This window comes from Mirounga leonina, unplaced genomic scaffold, assembly GCF_011800145.1.
Source record: "Mirounga leonina isolate KUSES-001 unplaced genomic scaffold, KU_Mleo_1.0 Mir_168, whole genome shotgun sequence".
NCBI lineage: Eukaryota > Metazoa > Chordata > Mammalia > Carnivora > Phocidae > Mirounga > Mirounga leonina.
In genome coordinates this window covers 43,480,379-43,499,571 of record NW_023270426.1, presented here as the reverse complement: position 1 = coordinate 43,499,571, position 19,193 = coordinate 43,480,379, and the positions used below count along the sequence as shown (strand labels likewise).

At 41.3% G+C, this 19,193-nt stretch overlaps 1 protein-coding gene across 4 annotated transcripts in view; it reads right to left on the bottom strand.

Moving 5' to 3' along the window:
* Nucleotides 1-278: 278 nt before the first annotated feature.
* The window catches only part of OCLN (occludin), a 52,122-nt gene continuing 33,207 nt past the window's right edge, over nucleotides 279-19,193 (bottom strand). For all 4 annotated transcript variants that reach the window (XM_035014598.1, XM_035014599.1, XM_035014596.1 and 1 more), the window contains 5 exons: nucleotides 13,255-13,400; nucleotides 5,509-5,724; nucleotides 2,470-2,641; nucleotides 1,419-1,460; nucleotides 279-1,052 (listed from right to left, as the gene is read on the bottom strand). In XM_035014598.1, coding sequence (XP_034870489.1) covers nucleotides 951-1,052; nucleotides 1,419-1,460; nucleotides 2,470-2,641; nucleotides 5,509-5,724; nucleotides 13,255-13,400 — 678 coding nt within the window. In that variant the 3' untranslated portion in view covers nucleotides 279-950. The remainder of the gene's footprint in view (nucleotides 1,053-1,418; nucleotides 1,461-2,469; nucleotides 2,642-5,508; nucleotides 5,725-13,254; nucleotides 13,401-19,193) is intronic.

The following is a 19,193-nucleotide window of genomic DNA, read 5'->3' as shown; positions in this document are numbered from 1 at the left end:
TATGAAAGAAAGACAACACCAGGCTTAATACCTTAGAAAGTATATACAGAACTTGAACATTGTTTAAGATACAATTCAAGTCACAACTGAATTAGCAACATCATCAGATACTCTGATATAATGAAAAAGCCTAGTTTAAAAAAAAGAGAACAAAACAATGCATGTAAACCATAAAAGATTACAAAGTATTTTAGAATACACAACAGAATTCTAACTAGGAGGTTTAAATTTTGATTCTTAAAAGGTAAATATATATTTACAATCTTTAAGTTTCACAATTTATTTTTACATGATCTTTATTCTCTGGATAATTTCATAAAACAATAAAAAGCTCTTTTAACACCACGATACACAGAAAAAAAAATCAATAGGGAGGTTGGTAGAATGCACTAGCCATAGTTAGCTAACATACAAAAGGCCAGGGACTTTATTCATGGACTCAAGTCACAAAACAGACTGAACAAAAACTGCAAGCCAGGAAACAGGCACTTTCCCTTCAGAGACTTCACTGCAGGGACCAAGTTTCCTTACCTGAGAAGGACTGGTTATAAATAACAGTTCTGAAGGCAGAGTTCTGGGAGGAATGGACGAGATCACCTATGGGAACCAATGAGCTCACTTATGTTTTAAGAAAAGACTGTGCAAGTTCATAGCACAGGTCACCGTGGGATGTTCCTTCAAGGTTTAAAAACCTCAACCTGTAGTCAGTCAGTCCTTAATACAATAGATGAATTTTAAAGCACAGAACCCTTAATTGGAGTGTTCAGCCCAGTTGATTATCAAAAGCTATTTATAAAATGCTTCAATACTGATGAATTAAAGCTACCAAAACTTTGTAATGATCACAAAGATTTGGCCTCCTGGGTTAAAATCCAAAGTCATTTTGCCTCTTGACAACATTGCAGAGATGTCAAATACTTCTTAATCTCTCAAACCGTGTGGCAGACCTTCTATGTTTTCTGTCTATCATAATCTCCGACCATCTTCTTGATGTATGACAATTTGCTCTTCAACTGTTTGCAATAATTCCTCTTATTTTTGTAATCTGCAGACTAAAAAGGAAAAAAAATAAACCAGGTAAATTTAACAAAATAAAAACAAGTTGTGTTAGCTGCTAGGAAAGCAGAGGTAAATAAAAAAAAAACGTAGAAAAGGGGCACCTGGGTGGCTCAGTCGGTTAAGTATCTGCCTTTGGCTCAGGTCATGATCCCAGGGTCCTGGGATCAAGCCCCACATTGGGCTCCCTGCTCGGCAGGGAGTCTGCTTCTCCCTCTGACCCTCCCCCCTCTCATGTGCTCTCTCTCCCTCTCTCTCATTCTGTCTCAAATAAATAAATAAAATCTTTAAAAAACAGAAACAAAAAAAACACATAACAGAAAACTTCTTCCTGAAAGAATCTTACAATCTGGGATACTTACGCCCTTAACTTGCTTCAGTCTATTGTACTCATCAGCAGCAGCCTATTAATGAGAAACACAATAGAATATGTTTAGTGGGACATTTTCTCTCTCAAAAATAACATTCTTGATGTTCTATTTTGGAGCTAAAACTTACAACACCACCAAAAATATAGGAAATTAAAATAATGAAGTTTTTAGGTTCGTACAACTATTACAGTCAGCAAAAGGGCCTGAAGGAAGCCAGTAAAGAGAAATCTAGGACTTATTCCTTACGTTCCAGTCACACAGTCAGGTAACTATCTGTTTTGCTGCCTCTCATCTGTCCCCATGCTGGTCCATGTGCCTTGCTGACACTGGAGATCTTCTGTAAAGCATAGCTCTCATCTGGTTACAGCCCATTATGAAACTGGTCTGAGCTCCCTAGTAACTAACTTAAATATATATGTATATGCATATGTATATTTATATGATAAATATATTTACATATACACACAGTAATATATGTATTTGTGATATATATATTATTAAATATGTAAGTTAACATATTACATATTATACATATATAAAACAATTTGAGCCATAAATTAGTATTGGATTATAACCCAAAGTATAAAATAGATATCCATGAGTCGATACTGTCATAAAACATAACTTCTTATCAAAGATGTTGTGTGTCTAGGTGCACTTTTGCATGAAGGGGATATTTTAACAACTGTTACACCTTGGTGACAACCAGGTGATAGAATTTAAGGCAGTTTATTTTTCTGTACCCGATTCTGTAATGTTAGTATTTTACAGAAAGAATGAACTGTGTTTATAAATAGAAAAATAGTTTGTTTTTTTTAAATAGGAAGGGATATATGTACATAGCCTATTGTTTTGTACTTCTTAACTATATTAGTACACTCTTCAATTTGGAAAGACTTTCATCCAAGACTGGATTTCAGTTATTTTTCAATGAAATCAATTTGAGAATTGCTAGCAAAATCTGAATCAGCATTAACAGAAAGGATACTAGATCTTCATAGATTAGAATAACATCATATATAATTATCAGGTTTGAATTTACCATGTACTCTTCACTTTCTTCTCTATAGTCATCCAATTCTTTATCCAGACGAGAGAGTTCTTTATTGACCTCATCAAGTTCTGCTTGTAAGCTCTTGTATTCCTGCAGGCCAGTGTCAAAATTTCTCTTGTAGAGTTGTCTTTGTTGATCTGAAGTGATAGGTGGATATTCCCTAAAAATTGAGAAAATGACTACTTATGACTCTAGCAGACATAAAATCCAGGGTTTCTTCATCAAAGATAATGAAGCTGGTGGGATGTGAAGAATGACAATCTCCTGTTTTCTTTTGTTGCTTATGGAAAGAGGAAGGTGGGATGCAAATAAGTTCTCTTAAGATTATACGTTAGGGGTGCCTGGGGCATCCGACTCCTGATTTTGGCTTAGGTCATGATCTTGGGGTCATGAGATCTAGCCTCTTCAGGCGCCAGGCTCAACATGGCGGCTGCTTAAGATTCTCTCCCATTCCCTCTGCCCGCCCCACTGCTCGCTCGCTCTCTCAAAAAAAAAAAAAAATGATTATACATTATACATCACTGCTTATGCTTTTAAAAATACTATGCGGGGGGAGGGGGGGGCAGTGCCTGGGTGACTCAGTCAGTTGAGTGGCTGACTCTTGGTTTCTGCTCAGGTCATGACCTCAGGGTCCTGGGATCAAGCCCTGCATCAGCTTCATGCTCCGTGGGGAGTCAGCTTGAGATTCCCACTCTCGCTCTCACTCTACCCCTCCCCAAGGTCGTGCATGTCCTGTGTCTCTCTCAAATACATACAGCTTTAAAAATAAAATACTATGCTTATATAATTTTTAGAAATAGAATTAAAAATCATTTATGAAATTTAAGGTTCAAGTCATACGAACTCATTTATTCTAAATATACACCACCACATGATAATAGAATATTTATGTTTAAAGTCTTAGAACTGGAGGGGCGCCTGGGTGGCTCAGTCATTAAGCGTCTGCCTTCGGCTCAGGTCATGATCCCAAGGTCCTGGGATCGAGTCCCACATCGGGCTCCCTGCTCGGCGGGAAGACTGCTTCTGCTTCTCCCACTCTCCCTGCTTGTGTTCCTGCTCTCGCTGTCTCTCTCTCTGTCAGATAAATAAATAAAATCTTAAAAAAAAAAAGTCTTAGAACTGGAATTCTGGAACACAGTATGTTGTCATCATTACAGCGGCAGAGCGGCTGACCGGCAGCTGGTTGTTTTCTGCTACCAACTACAGTTTTTAGATTGTTTTTTCAACTGATTGGTTTTCCTAAGCAGAAATAGCTTAAGTCCTTTGATTATAAAAGTAGACTTTAATGTACATGTACAAAAATACATGCTCATCGCACAAATAACGTGGCAATGCACTAAACTGAAAATAACCCTGAAATTCTGTATCACTTGTATCTCTCAATATACTAGCTATTCTTTACATATCACTGTGATGCTATTAACTAATAATCCACTGAGGAAATACTCCGAACTGTTTCACAGAACTAAGGAACTTCACAGCAACATGGAATTTCAATTTTTATATCTAAATTGGCCTAACATCTTCATTTTTACAAAGGGGAGAAATTAAATGATTTGCTCGAAAGAAGAATTCAGGTTTCTTTAAAGTTTTCATTTAAATCTTCCATGATTCAAGTTAAAAAAGTATTTTTTTTTTTTAAAGATTTTTTATTTATTTTTTAACAGCGAGAGAGACAGCAAGAGGGGGAACACAAGCAGGGAGAGTGGGAGAGGGAGAAGCAGGCCTCCCGCCGAGCAGGGAGCCCCATATGGGACTCGATCCCAGGACCCTGGGATCATGACCTGAGCCGAAGGCAGACACTCAACGACTGAGCCACCCAGGCGCCCCTAAAAAAGTATTTTATAGCTAGATGGCTGAACTTGGCCAAGAACTTCTTTTTCTGAAGATCTATTTGAGAGAGAGCGAGCAAGTAAGCGTGTGGGGGAGGGGGAAAGGGAGAGAATCTCAAAGCAGACTCCCCACTGAGTGGGGAGCCCCACATGTGGCTCGATCTCATGACCTGAGCCAAAAACCAAGAGTTGGAGGTTTAACCTACTGAGCTACTCCGGCGTCCCTGGCCAAGAACTCCTGTGGAGAGAGAGGAAGGTGAGGTATGAGAATCCCCAGTGAGATTTCAAACTATACTATACCACTCATCACCTCCTTACACCCTGAGAAGCAATGTTTTGATGAACCACCATTCACACCACAAATGTTTCTGATTTGTGTCCCATTTCTCAGAATACCTGGGCATCAAAGGGCTACACATCACACATGAGTATAGTTGCTAAGGATGAACTGTAACTCAACCACCAACACCCAGGAACTTAACCACAACCTTGGCCAGAACACTGAATTGTTAACTGTTTATGTAACTGTTTGCCAAAGTCCTCTGGATTAAACTTTTAAAAGAATCTCTGGTCTCATCATGAAACCTTACAAGTGAATGCCAAAGAAAGCCATAGCACTGGTCTGAGAATTTTATAATCAGTAACCAAAGCCCCTCTATACTGGCGTTTTATTTGTTTGGAAGACCGTTCTTGGGTGACTACTAGTGCAAGAGCATTGGTGAAGTTCATCGGTCGCCCTGTGGAAGATGCTCAACATGGGTTTTTTTTTTTTTTTTAAGATTTTATTTATTTATTTGACAGAGACAGAGACAGCGAGAGCAGGAACACAAGCAGGGGGAGTGGGAGAGGGAGAAGCAGGCTTCCCACAGAGCAGGGGGCCCTATGTGGGGCTCGATCCCAGGACCCTGGGATCATGACCTGAGCCGAAGGCAGTCGCTTAACCAACTGAGCCACCCAGGCGCCCAATGCTCAACGTGTTTTTAGGACACAGTCACAGCCAAGCATATCCCCTCCCTGTCCATCTTTATTACCAGAGAGTACTCAGGGGAAAAAAACCTAACAAAAAAATATCTCCAGTCCTGGCTGTCAAAGAATGAAATCGCGCCACCCCGCCCCAGCGGAGCAGGTAAGCAGTTCCCAGGCCGGCCGGCCCAGGCTAGCAATCAGATCCCGTGCATACGAGGCCCCCCACTACCTGATCCAGTCCTCCTCCAGCTCGTCGCACGACTCGCCACCAGTTGTGTAGTCTGTCTCGTAGTGGTCCTGCTCCGGCCGCTTGGCCTTGCCCGCCCTGCCTCTCGTGGGGGCCTTTCTGGAAGGCGTCTCGAAGTTCCTGCCACTGCTGTAGTGAGGCTGCCTGAGGTCAGCCACAGCTGAGGTCACCGGCAGCTCCTGCACCACTTCGGGCACCCTAACAAAAGAGCAGTCAGTGTTCGGGGATCACGAGGCCAGGAGCGCCCTGTCAGCACAGAGGGCAGCAACAGCTCGCACGAAGAGACCTCCACACCTACGTGCGTTCACGCAAGCAGTTCACCTACTCGACACGAGGCAGATCCCCAGGCTCCTGCGAGCAGGTGAACACCAGCTCAGACCCTCCACAACACACCAAGTGGCTGGAAGGTTCCGATGTAAGGGGAGCCCGTTTGTAAGACCTTCTAAGTGAGATGGACCTAAGACTGCATTTTGGGAAGCCCAGGCTGACCTGGAAGAGGTGTTTACGGGACCTGTGCCAGGGACTTACTCCACAAAAGGCCATCAGGAAAATAACAACTCAGGATTCTTTTCTACAGGTTCTTCCAGTTTCATGGAATGCGGAGTGCTGAAGAGAAATGCATGTATCTGTCTACCATCGGAAGCTGACTCTCAGAGGTAAGCATTTTTAATACTAATTTTAGACTCCTATGCATCAATTTTCTTTTCAAGATACAATCTTGGAAAACTAAAATACTCAAAATTTAAACAACTGCTATGTGAATCCTATAGCCATGTAGACTGAACAGCATGGAAGGACTACCATTAGACTTATTTTCCTAATGCAATAATATTGCATCAGATCTTTAACTGCATATGTTTCTGCCACAAGCATAAAAATGAAGCCAAACGTGGAATAAAAGAGCAAGAGCTGTGGCAACTGTTAAGTACTTGTGAGTAACAGCGATGCAGAACTATACTCTCCCTAGTAGCAGAGCTAACGGGCAAGAAGAGCACTGAAAGGAAGACAAAGAACATGCCAGGGACTTTCTAACCTCAGCCTTGCTATTCAAATCAACTATTAAAAATGTCTGAAGTTTTTGTTTTCTCATTGCTTTCAATTTACAGAAATTATAATCTTGACCTATGTCTATGTCTTGACCTATGTCTATTTTCTAGGTGATCCAGAACTGCTTGCTTCTCATTGTTGTCCAAGTCTTCAGATTTCTATCACACTTACTAATGTCTTATAGAAGCCTAAAGCTTTGGGATGTGTGTGCATAGTTGGCGGTGGTAAGTGGGATTCATGCCTTCTTTCTGAATGTATTCAGGTTACCGTGGCTTTGTGTGCTGTTATTGCTACATCTAAAGGAGGGAAAATGTGACTTTCTCCATGAGTCAATGAGTAACAAGTTCCTAGACACTCTGCCAAAATTGCCAGGTATTCTGCTTCTCGCTTTGGGAATGCAGTAGGTGTATTTGAGGGCATAGGAGCTATTGAAGAAGGAAGCTAAACAGCAAAAGAAATTAGAAAAAAACCAAAACTTTCTAAAACATTAAAAACAGGCCTCCTCCCATAATTATATTAGATACTGATATTATAAATCTTTACTTGGTCAGGCTCCCTGCTCAGCGGGGAGCCTGCTTCTCCCTCTCCCTCTTCCCCCTGCTTGTGCTCTCTCTCCCTCTCTCTCATAAGTAAATAAATAAAATCTTTAAAAAAAAATAAATCTTTACTTTGGAAGTTTTCCACCTCCCACTCTACTACATACTTTGAAACACTAGAGGGTAACATACTCGATACAGCATAAAACCTAAACACAAAGCTCACATGTGTATATAAATTTAAGACTTAGGGAATATGTGTACTGTCAATAATCTTTGAACCTACTTTTAGATACAAATTCCATTAAGTCATGATCTGCATGACCCTGAAGAGGCAACCAGCTGTATGCTTTCCCTGGTTCCAACTCAGTCTTCAGGTCCCGAAGTTCACCCTTGTGTATTCTTTCTTTTCTATTCGTGTTTTCTTTACACACCCTCCCTCACATGCCTTTGGTGCTCCTACCTCCCCCCAACTCTCAGTGTAGCTACTGTGCCTGTCTTCTGCCCCTGGTAGATCGCCACCTCCATGAGAACAAGGACTTGGTATTCCCAGGGCACCTAGCCAACTACTGCGTACATGGCAGGTGTTCAAGAGAATTCCTGAATTGAAAACATTCACCCTCTTTTCTGATGACATCCAGTATCCATGAGGGAAAAGAAACAAGGCATGATCAACATCAGCGTCCTGATTATCAGAACAATGTCTATTATGTACATGGTATTTTATTTTTTTATTTTTAATTTTTTTTCCAAAGAATTTTATTTATTTATTTGAGAGACAGAGGGGACAGAGAGGGAGAGGGAGAAGCAGGCTCCCCACGAAGCAGAGTCTGATGCAGGACTCGATCCCTAGACCCTGAGATCATGACCTGAGCCAAAGTCAGATGCTTAACCAACTGAGCCACCCAGGTGCCCCTACATGGTATTTCAGAACTGTCACTATTATTGGGGGGCATATCTAAGCCTTGTCAATCAGAGAACCCTATCTCCCTAGCCTTAGGAATGACAATGATCCAAAAAGGGCCAATCAGGAATCTTTCAATATATTTTATATGTCAGCTTTGGGAAAGAACATTCCATTTTCCAAATCCTATGCTGGAAGGTCAATGCAGCCTAGAAAATGTGGAGGACCATCCTGCTTTCATAGAAGCTGTACTGACAATAAAGCCCACATAGCAACAGGAGTCCTAATATCTTTCTTCTGAGTTCCTGGCTCATGTCATTCCTGAAGTGAGACCATCCCTTGTCTAATGTGGACCAGTGAATTCCTACAACTCATATATAGTTCTTTTTTTTTTTTAATGGTGGTTTATTAAAACACGGGGACAGGACCGGTGGGCAGAAAGAGCTGCTGCCAACTCGTATATAGTCCTAACAGATTATCCTACTAGCCTCTTTACTGCTACCATACAAAGGTTCATTGCCACTCTAGGGTGTCAACCTGCCTGGAAAGCTCTGTGACATGTCAACATTCATCTTTCTTGACTTATAAAGATGAATTCACCCTGGATTTGGACAAGATAGAACGGAATGTACCTAGTAGGGGGTATCTCCTAAATTTAATTAGAAAAGGTGAAGAAGCAACCATTTTCAATTAAATTCTGCTATCTCCTAACCCAGTATGAATTCTAATTGCCTTGAAATTCTAAGATATAAGACATTATGATGAGGGGCGCCTGGGTGGCTCAGATGGTCAAGCATCTGCCTTCGGCTCAGGTCATGATTCCAGGGTCCTGGGATCGAGTCCCGCATTGGGCTCCCTGCTCCGTGGGAAGCCTGCTTCTCCCTCTGCCTCTCTATCTCTCATGAATAAATAAATTAAAATCTTAAAAAAAAAAAAAAAGACATGATGAGCACAAAGTGACAGATGCAACTGTAATTACCATATAACTCCACTTTATAAGAGAACTTCAATAATAAACTCAACTAATAAGTAGTTATAGGCATCAAAATTGTGGAGCGGGGGATGGGGATATCAATGAAGAAAGGGCACGTGAGGACCTTTTGGAGTGCTTGATGTGTCTCTTGGCTGCTGTGGTGGTGGTTACCTCAGTGTTTACACGTGTGAAAAATCATCAAACTGTATGCTCAAGATTAGTACTCTACTGAATGTGTGTTATGCTTTGGGGAAAAAATATCTTAAGTGTTGAGGTACCTCATCCTTACGATGGATCTCAGACACAATGTTCCCGTTCTAATTCCTTGTCTGTTGACTATGATAGCAAAGAGAGGCGCTTGTGGGCTACTAAGCACCTTCATGAAAGCCTGAGGAGAGACAGCCTATGACTTAATGTGCATCTCTACCCCATCCAAGTGAATGTGCTCTGAATCTTCCAGAGCACACAGTACCCTGCCATGGGCAACACCTGGAAATTTCTATTATTCCCCAGAGGCTGCAAGTTCCTTCCAGCATTAGTGCATACAAATCAGGAGATAATGCCCCATCACATCCCTTAGCACCATCCCCCTCCTCCCCTTCTTCTGGATTTTGAAACTAAGCATCACATTTGCATTTCCCAGACCTTCAAAAAAGTTCTAGGGCTTAGGCTGGCCCTCGTATATAGTCCTAACAGATTATCCTACTAGCCTCTTTACTGCTACCATACAAAGGTTCATTGCCACTCTAGGGTGTCAACCTGCCTGGAAAGCTCTGTGACATGTCAACATTCATCTTTCTTGACTTATAAAGATGAATTCACCCTGGATTTGGACAAGATAGAACGGAATGTACCTAATAGGGGGTATCTCCTAAATTTAATTAGAAAAGGTGAAGAAGCAACCATTTTCAATTAAATTCTGCTATCTCCTAACCCAGTATGAATTCTAATTGCCTTGAAATTCTAAGATATAAGACATTATGATAAATTGGTACACCCCCTAGGGACTACAATTTGAGTATACGTATCAAAATGAAATAGGAAATTTCTTTCAGCTCAGCACTCCTGCTTTTAGTATTTTTCCTCTAGCTACATTCACATACATGAAAAGGGATACATGTACAAGTTTATAGCTGCAGAGATCTATAATAACAAAACATTGGGGAAAAGTGTGCATCAATATGGGATTAACAAATTATAGTATATCCATCTGGTGGAGTATTATGCAGCTATAAAAGATATCAGTAAACTCATTGTATACCGATATGCACAATCTCCAAGACATATGCTAATAATGCATTTAATATGCTAGTATTTTTAAAAAGATTTATTTTTATTTATTTGAGAGAGAGAGAGGAGAGCGAGGGAGCACGAGTGGGGGGCAGAGGGAGAGGGAGAAGCAGGCTCCCCGCTGAGCACGGAGCCCAACACAGGGCTTGATCCTAGTACCCCAGGATCATGACCTGAGCCAAAGTTAGACACTTCACTGACTGAGCCACCCAGGTACCCCTTAATACGCTATTCTTTTTTAAAGATTTTATTTATTTATTTGGTAGTGAGAGAATGAGACAGAGAGAGAGCACATGAGAGGGGGGAGGGTCAGAGGGAGAAGCAGACTCCCTGCTGAGCAGGGAGCCCAGACTCCACCCAGGGACTCCAGGATCATGACCTGAGCCGAAGGCAGCCGCTTAACCCACTGAGCCACCCAGGCGTCCTGCTATTTTTTTTTAAAGGAAGATATAACTAATGTACATTTTGGCCAGCATATTTATTTAAAAATAATTTCTGGAAGGTTATATAAGACAAATTGGTGGGGTGCCTGGGTGGCTCAGTTGGTTAAGTGTCTGACTCTTGATCTCAGCTCAGGTTTTGATCTCAGGGTTGTGAATTCAAGCCCCGCACCTGGCTCCATGCTGGGCGTGAAGCCTACTTAAAAAAAAAAAAAAAAAAAAAGTGGTAACACTAGCTGCCTCTAGGAATAGGAACTAGGTAGCTGGGGACAAAAGCTATCACTCTATCCCTTTTAAATTTTACATTACAAATGTACTGGCTTACTCAAGAATAACTAAGATTTTTAAATTGTTCCAAATGATTTTGTGAAAATATCTTGGTTTTCATGAAAAGAGACAGCATGTGGAATGCTATGTGACCATTCAGGCTTTATAATTAATTCAGAGGCACAGCTGGTCACAAGATGCATTATAAATATTTACTATGTATGCACGGAAGTCATGCAAATCATAGCTTTAAGACTGTGTCTCTACTTTGTACACCTCTGCCCCTAACAGCCTCAAGTGCTTTGGATTTTTGTCAAAATCCAAACAGAAGGAGAACAGAGAAAACACTCTTCCTCCAAATCATTCACAACTGAAACCAACAACAAAGTCAATTCTGAAGACCAAAACAAAATATATATTGAGGGTAAGGCAAACTGCCATCTGTTTCCAAATTCCATCCCAGGGTAATAATAAAACCTATTGTCTCAAACTGATTCCATGATTAGCTTAGCTGCTGGTGTCATCTTAAGGGGTTCCAGGTGCCCAAACTACTCAGGGGGGATTTCTATCTAAATTGGGCCACTAAGGGACGCTGAGTGGCTCAGATGGTTAAGTATCTGCCTTCGGCCCAGGTCATGATCCCAGGGTCCTAGGATGGAGCCCCACATCGGACTCTGTGCTCAGCAGGGAGCCTGCTTCTCCCTCTCCCTCTGCCTGCCTGTCTGCCTACTTGTGATCTGCCAAATAAATAAATAAAATCTTAAAAAAAAAAAAATAAATTGGACCACTAAATGGGGGGGGTGGGGGGTGAAGGAGGGAGGTGGAAATAAAACTTTGAAGCAACACAAAGTTTTCCAGCAGATACACCTTTAACTTAAAACAATCAAAGTAGTTAAAGGGACTGTTTATTTTTTATTATTTAGTCCACAAAGGAATTTGGAGTTCTAGAATTATACATAACAAGAGAGGGTGGCTGCCTGGCTCAGTCACTGGAACATGCGACTCTTGATCTCAAAGGTTTTGAGTTTCAGCCCCACGGTGTGTGTAGAGATTATTTAAAAACAGAATCTTAAAAAAAAAAAAAAGAAGAAGAAGGGGCACCTGAGTGGCTCAGTTGTTAAGCATCTGCCTTTGGCTCAGGTCATGATCTCAGGGTCCTGGGATGGAGCCCCACATCAGGCTCCCTGCTCGGCAGGAAACCTGCTTCTCCCTCTCCCAGTCCCCCTGCTTGTGTTCCTGCTCTCGCTATCTGTCAAATAAATAAACAAAATCTTTAAAAAATAAAATTTTAAAAAAAAGAGTAATTTATCATCCTTAGGCAAAAATTATATCCAGTCCATAACAGTATTTCTAATACCCTTCCCTCACTAGTCATTAGGTTGAATTAGAAATAGCCTTTAGGGAGCCTGGGTGGCTCAGTTGGTTAAGCGACTGCCTTCGGCTCAGGTCATGATCCTGGAGTCCCTGGATCGAGTCCCGCATCGGGCTCCCTGCTCGGCAGGGAGCCTGCTTCTGCCTCTGACCCTCCCCCCTCTCATGTGCTCTCTCTCTCTCATTCTCTCTGTCTCAAATAAATAAAAAAAATCTTAAAAAAAAAAAAAAAAAAAGAAATAGCCTTTAGGGTAAATTAAAACCACAATGGGGATACCATTTCAATAACCATAATGGCACCTACTCTAGGCCAGAAGCTCACTGTGAGGTTATTTACACTACTTGTAAATATACACATACAGGCTTTATCAGTTTCACAGCCATCCTCCAGCAACATGAAGGGTCTCGCACAGCAAGTGAGATCGCAGAATTCCTGATTTCAAACAAAGTCTTCTCGGTAAATAAAAATGTATGTGGCTAGGAAGTGGATCAACCAGCAATCATCCCCTTCCATTAATGAGATCTAGCAGTTATAGGCAAGGAGAGACAGCTCTGCTTTGTATCAGTAACATCCTTCACTCTTACCTCAACTTCAAAACCAGCAACAGGGAAGAGAACCACTTTTTTAGAGCCAAAAATATCAATTTACCCTCTCTCCATTAAACCAGCAAGAGAAAAAAAGCACTTTCAGCTTAGAAGGGGGAAAAGATCCTACCAGCTCACAGTCCCACCCTTCTCTTCCAAGCCTCCATCAACAATGCAAAAGATCAGTCTCTAGCTTTGGGAAACTGTTAAATTTATTTATTTTAAAGCAAATGGTACAACAGGAACTGATTTTCAACATATGCAAATGTTCATTTTTAAGACTCATTCTATCTGAAGGAGGAAGATGCTACTTACGGTGTTGACTTATAGGAAGACTCTGGATATGACCGCTTGTCATTCACTTTACCATTGGAAGAGTAGGCCATGGGACTGTCCACTCTCTCCACATAGTCAGAAGGGGGGGGAGGCATGTCTTGTGTGCCTGCAGACACATTTTTAACCTAAAGAAAAAGCCCCAAAGAGACACAGTTATTACTGAGCCTGTAATTTAAAGGGGAAAGAAATGGAAGAAAAATGTCACATATAAAATTACCTAATACTTATTGGGCTCATTAAATATTTTTAACCTGCCTTGCTACTGTTAGTGTTAACAATCAAATCAGTATTCCTACCAACACACAAATGATACCGTTGTTAATTTAACAAGTCCAGAATTACAAAGAAGGGAAAAAAAAAAATCCCAATTACCTGACTCTCATCCTGATGTGACCAGGCAGAATGATTATCCATTGCTCTATCCCATATACAAGGACTAATCTCATTTTATCCAGGCTGGTTCTGGGTTCGGGCAAGAATTTTCATTTCTCTCTTTTTTTTTTTTTAAGATTTTATTTATTTGACAGAGAAAGAGACAGCAAGAGAGAGAACAAGCAGGGGGAGCGGCAGGCAGAGGGAGAAGGAGAAGCAGGCTTCCCGTGGAGCAGGGAGCCCGATGCGGGGCTCAATCCCAGGACCCTGGGATCATGACCTAAGCCAAAGGCAGACGCTTAATGACTGAGCCACCCAGGCGCCCCCCCCCCCTTTTTTTAAGATTTTATTTATTTGATAGCACAAGAGAGCACAAAGAGAGGGAGTGGCAGAGAGACAGGGAGAGGGAGAAATAGGGTCCCCACTGAGCAGGGAGGTTGACATGGGGCTCAATCCCAGGATCCTGGAATCACGACCTGAGTCGATGCTTAACCAACTGAGCCACCCAGGTGCCCCAAGAATTTTCATTTCTAACAAGTTCTAAGGTAATACTTATGCTGCTGTCTGGGCACCACACTTGGAAAACAACTAATCTAGGACAAAAGACACTGGTTCCTCTTAACCCATCCACACTAAATATGGAATGTTAAAACCACAGAAGAAATTAAGAAGCTCAAACTAACTTCTGCTATAGTTCTTTAATAAGAGATTTGTTCATTCTCCCTTAACATACATTCTCAATGGCTCTGTTCTTAACACATGAACTCAGTATCAGAAAAAAACAAATAATCTCATTTAAAATGGGCAGAGGACCTGATAGACATTTTCCCAAAGAAGACAAACAGATGGCCAACAGACACATGAAACCATAAAAAACTGATGAAAGAAACTGAAGATGACACACAAATGGAAGGATGTTTCATGCTCATGGCCTGGAAGAACCAGTATTGTTAATGTCCATAGTACCCAAAGCAATCTACAGATGTAATGCAATCCCTATCAAAATATCAACAGAACTGTTCACAGAACTAGAATAATACTGAAATTTGTATGAAGGCACAGACTCCAAATAGCCAAAACAATCTTGAGAAAGAACAAAACTGGAGGTATCACAACCCCAGATTGCAAGATACACTAAAAAGCTCAAGTATTCAAAACAGTATGGCACTGGCACAAAAATTAGGCACATAGATCAATGGAACCGAATAGAGCGCGCAGAAATAAACCCACACTTAACATGGTCAATCTACAACAAAGGAGGCAAGAATATACAACCGGGAAAAGACAATCTCTTCAACAAATGGGGCTGGAAAAACTGGACAGCAATATGCCAAAGAATGAAACTGGATCACTTTCTTACACCATACACAAAAACAAACTCAAAACGGCCTAAAGACCCAACTGTGAGACCTGAAACCATACAACTCCTAGAAGAAAACATAGGCAATAATGTCTTTGGCATCAGCTGTAGAAACGTTTTTCTAGTTATGTCTCCTGAGGCAAGGCAAACAAAAGCAAAAATAAACTACTGGGACTACCCCAAAATAAAAAACTTTTGCATAGCAAAGGAAACAATCAACAAAACAAAAAGGCAACAAACTGAATGGGAGAAGATATCTGCAAATGATACATCCAATAAGGGATTAATATCCAAAAATACATGAACTCAGCATCAATAAAAACCAAATAATCTGATTAAAATGGGCAGAGGGGGGCACCTGGGTGGCTCAGTCATTAAGCGTCTGCCTTCAGCTCAGGTCATGATCCCAGGGTCCTGGGATTGAGCCCCACATCGGGCTGCTTGCTCATTGGGGAGCCTGCTTCTCCCTCTCCCACTCCCCCTGCTTGTGTTCCCTCTCTCGCTGTGTCTCTGTCAAATAAATAAAATCTTTAAAAAAAAAATAAAAATAAAAAATAAAATGGGCAGAGGACCTGATAGACTTTTTCTCCCAAGAAGAGAAACAGATGGCCGACAGACACATGAAAAGTGCTCAACATCACTCATCATCAGGGAAATGCAAATCAAAACCACAATGAGATATCACCTTACACCTGCCAGAATGGCAAAAAAGAAAAAGAAATAATAAAAAGACAAAATAACAACAATAACAACAAAAAAAACCCCAAAGACAAGAAATTGGTAAAGATGTGGGGAAAAAGGAACCCTCAGGCACTATTGGATAGAATGCAAACTGGTGCAGCCACTGTGGAAAACAGTATGGAGGTTCCTCAAAAAATTAAAAAGAGGCCATATGATCCAGTCATTCCTCTACTGGCTATTCGCTCAAAGAAAACAAGAACACTAATTCGAAAAGATATATGCATCCCTATGTTTATTGCAGCATTATTGACAATAGCCAAGATATGGAAGCAACCCAAGTGTCCAATGACAGATGAATGGGTAAAGAAGATGTGATATATACGGAATAATATTACTCAGCCACAAAAAAGAATGAGATCTGGCCATTTGCAACAACATGAATGGACCTAGAAGGCATTATGCTAGTCACATAAGTCTATCTGAGTCAAGTAAGTCAGAGAAAGACAAATACCATATGATTTCACTCATATATGGAATTTAAGAAATAAAACAAATGAATAAAGGAAAAAGAAGACAAAAACCAGACTCTTAACTACAGAGAACAAGCTTGTTTGTGGTTGCTCAAGGGGACGTGGATGGGGGGATAGGTAAAATAAAGGGGATTAAGAAGTGCAAACTTCCAGTTATAAAACAAGTCACAAAAATGAAAAGTTCAGCAAAGAAAATATAGTCAATAAGATTGTAATAATGTTGTTTGATGACAAACGGTGACTATACTTGTCATATGAGTAATGAGTAATGTACAGACTTGTGGAATCATTATGTCATACGCCTGAAACTAATATAACATTGTATGTTAATTATACTACAACTAAAAAAAATGAGTGGCAGGGTCACTGGGGAAACTACTTTGTAAAGTTCTTTTTACAGTCCAAAAAGGTGACAAGATATCATATTTAGCACAGTACTTTGATGAGCATAGTAAAAACTCAGAAGATGCTGGATTCTGAAATTAAAGCCAGCGGATCTAAACAAAGAATTTTTGTAAGTATTTGAAGGTGAAAGCAGACTTTTAATTGGATTATTTTGCTATTAAATACTTACAATTAGGTTCAGCATCAATACAGTGTATTTCCCTGCAACACACACACTTTACGCCTTGTTTTCCATCAAGCATAGCATTAATACATGATCTACTCCTTTCCTATCATTGCAATAACACATACCAAGGTATTTATTTACCCACCACTTTAAGTACATGAGGTATTCTTGATTGTTTTCTTTTTTTTTTTTTAAGATTTTATTTATTTATTTATTTGAGAGAGAGAGAATGAGAGACAGAGACCATGAAATGGGGGAGGGTCAGGGGGAGAAGCAGACTCCCCGCCGAGCAGGGAGCCCGATGCGGGACTCCATCCCGAGACTCCAGGATCATGACCTGAGCCGAAGGCAGTCGCTTAACCAACTGAGCCACCCAGGCGCCCTCTTGATTGTTTTAATAGTCCCTCAAGCCAGAAAGGAATGGGATCATTTCCTTCTGAAAGTGGAGTTTAGCTGCAACTGGGAAACCAGCGGGTGGGTTGCAAGGGAGTGTGCTTCGATGTCCCTAGAGCTGGGACGCGGAGGGGTGGGAACCATTCTTGGCTCCCGCTGGATTCCCTAGGACCTGACACCACTGCCAAGCTTCACAGGCAAACGCTCTGCCAAGCCAAGGGTCTATTCTTATTCTGGACACTTCATCAGAATTTAAAAAGACTTCCTTTTCTTAAAGACCCATTTAACACTTTTCCACATTTTCCTCTTCACAACTTGAACGGAGGATGCAAAGCTCTACTGTTCTGGCAAACCCAAAATCAAAACCTTACAAAAAAGGCACCTGGATGTCCTTGCAGACGCTTAACTGCCTGGAAGGGAACGTCCTTCCCCCTTCTTTGCCAGCTAATACTTAGTTAGGCTTCAAGTTTTGGCTCACTACCAAGTAGTGGCCCTGCCAATATCCCCTGGAGGCCTTCCACATGTCTCTGCTGAGTGAGGCAGCCACCTGCCCTCCTATCTCGCTCAGCACCTGTTCACACAAACCTCCCACCGGAGCACTTAGGCACTGCCAAACAATCGTTCCCATCCAGAATAATGGCTTGCTCCTGTCACTCTAACTTCAGGGGGCAGTGGACTATTCTTAAAGCTGCCTGCTTACAATGTGCCAAACAATGAAATGACAGATCATTCGGTAGGCACCACCTTACAGGTAAATACTATTATTCCCTTTTTAGAAATGAAGAAGCTATGACTCAGGGAGCTAGACGCCTTTCCAAGCACCTACACTTAGGAAAAGGTATGTGGAATTGAACTATATGGCTCACTCAAAAGCCTCTGCTACGATCCACCACCTCTCCCTGGGCTGTCTCCTACCTTTCTCTCTGGGTCTCCAGAGCCCAGCACGGTACCAGGCACAAATCAGGAGCCCAGAACTGGCTGCATAAAGGTGACCTCATTTATTACTGCTGTATTTCTATGCTGTGTATATCCAAACATCTTATCAAATGAGCTGCTCTGAGCTGACCTTCAGCTCTTAAGAGTCAGCAGAACTGGACTAGCCTGACCCCTAACTTCACCCTTCAGCACAGGGCTCCAGTTTCTTAAACCTTTTTGATGCATATGTACAGAAAATTCCAAGGCACTGCATGCTTTGTGCTTTGGCAGAACGTATACTAAAGATAGAACAATGCAGGGAAGATTAATTTTTTTTTTTTTTAAGATTTTTATTTATTTATTTGAGACAGAGAGAATGAGAGAGAGAGAACACATGAGAGGGGGGAGGGTCAGAGGGAGAAGCAGACTCCCCACCGAGCAGGGAGCCCGATGCGGGACTCGATCCCGGGACTCCAGGATCATGACCTGAGCCGAAGGCAGTCGCTTAACCAACTGAGCCACCCAGGCGCCCGGGGAAGATTAATTATTAACATAGCATCTATGCAAGGATGATATGCAAATCTGATGCACTGCAGATTAAAAAAAAAAAAAAAAAAAAACAACCCAGCCAGACTCAAAGATGAGTAAGAATCAGGTTTTGTCCTTAAAAGGAGCTTAACAATCTCAAGGCAGAGGCAAAATATGTTTGTAAAACAAGGAGTAAGGTATTTTTTTCCTTCCTATGCTTCACTTTTCCCGAAAGAAGCTAAATTACTACTTTTCTCATAGTACCAGTGCAAAGTGAGTATAAACCTGCTGCGCCCCAGTGGGGACTGACCAGGTGTTAGTAACTTTGACACGGAGTCCTCAGGCTGTGTTTCCTGGTGTGAGCAAAGGGATTTCTGAGCAGCACTGGTATTACTGACTGGGTCCCCAGCCAGCCCACAAAACTTGATGATGCAGCTCAAATTCTTGACAATAAGCAAACAAAACCCACCATTCTAATAACTGTAGTAAATTCTTAATATTCAACAGCAAATGGTGAACAGTTTTCCTCAAGTAATTTGAGAAAAGCCCTAAGGGATCAGAGTCAAAA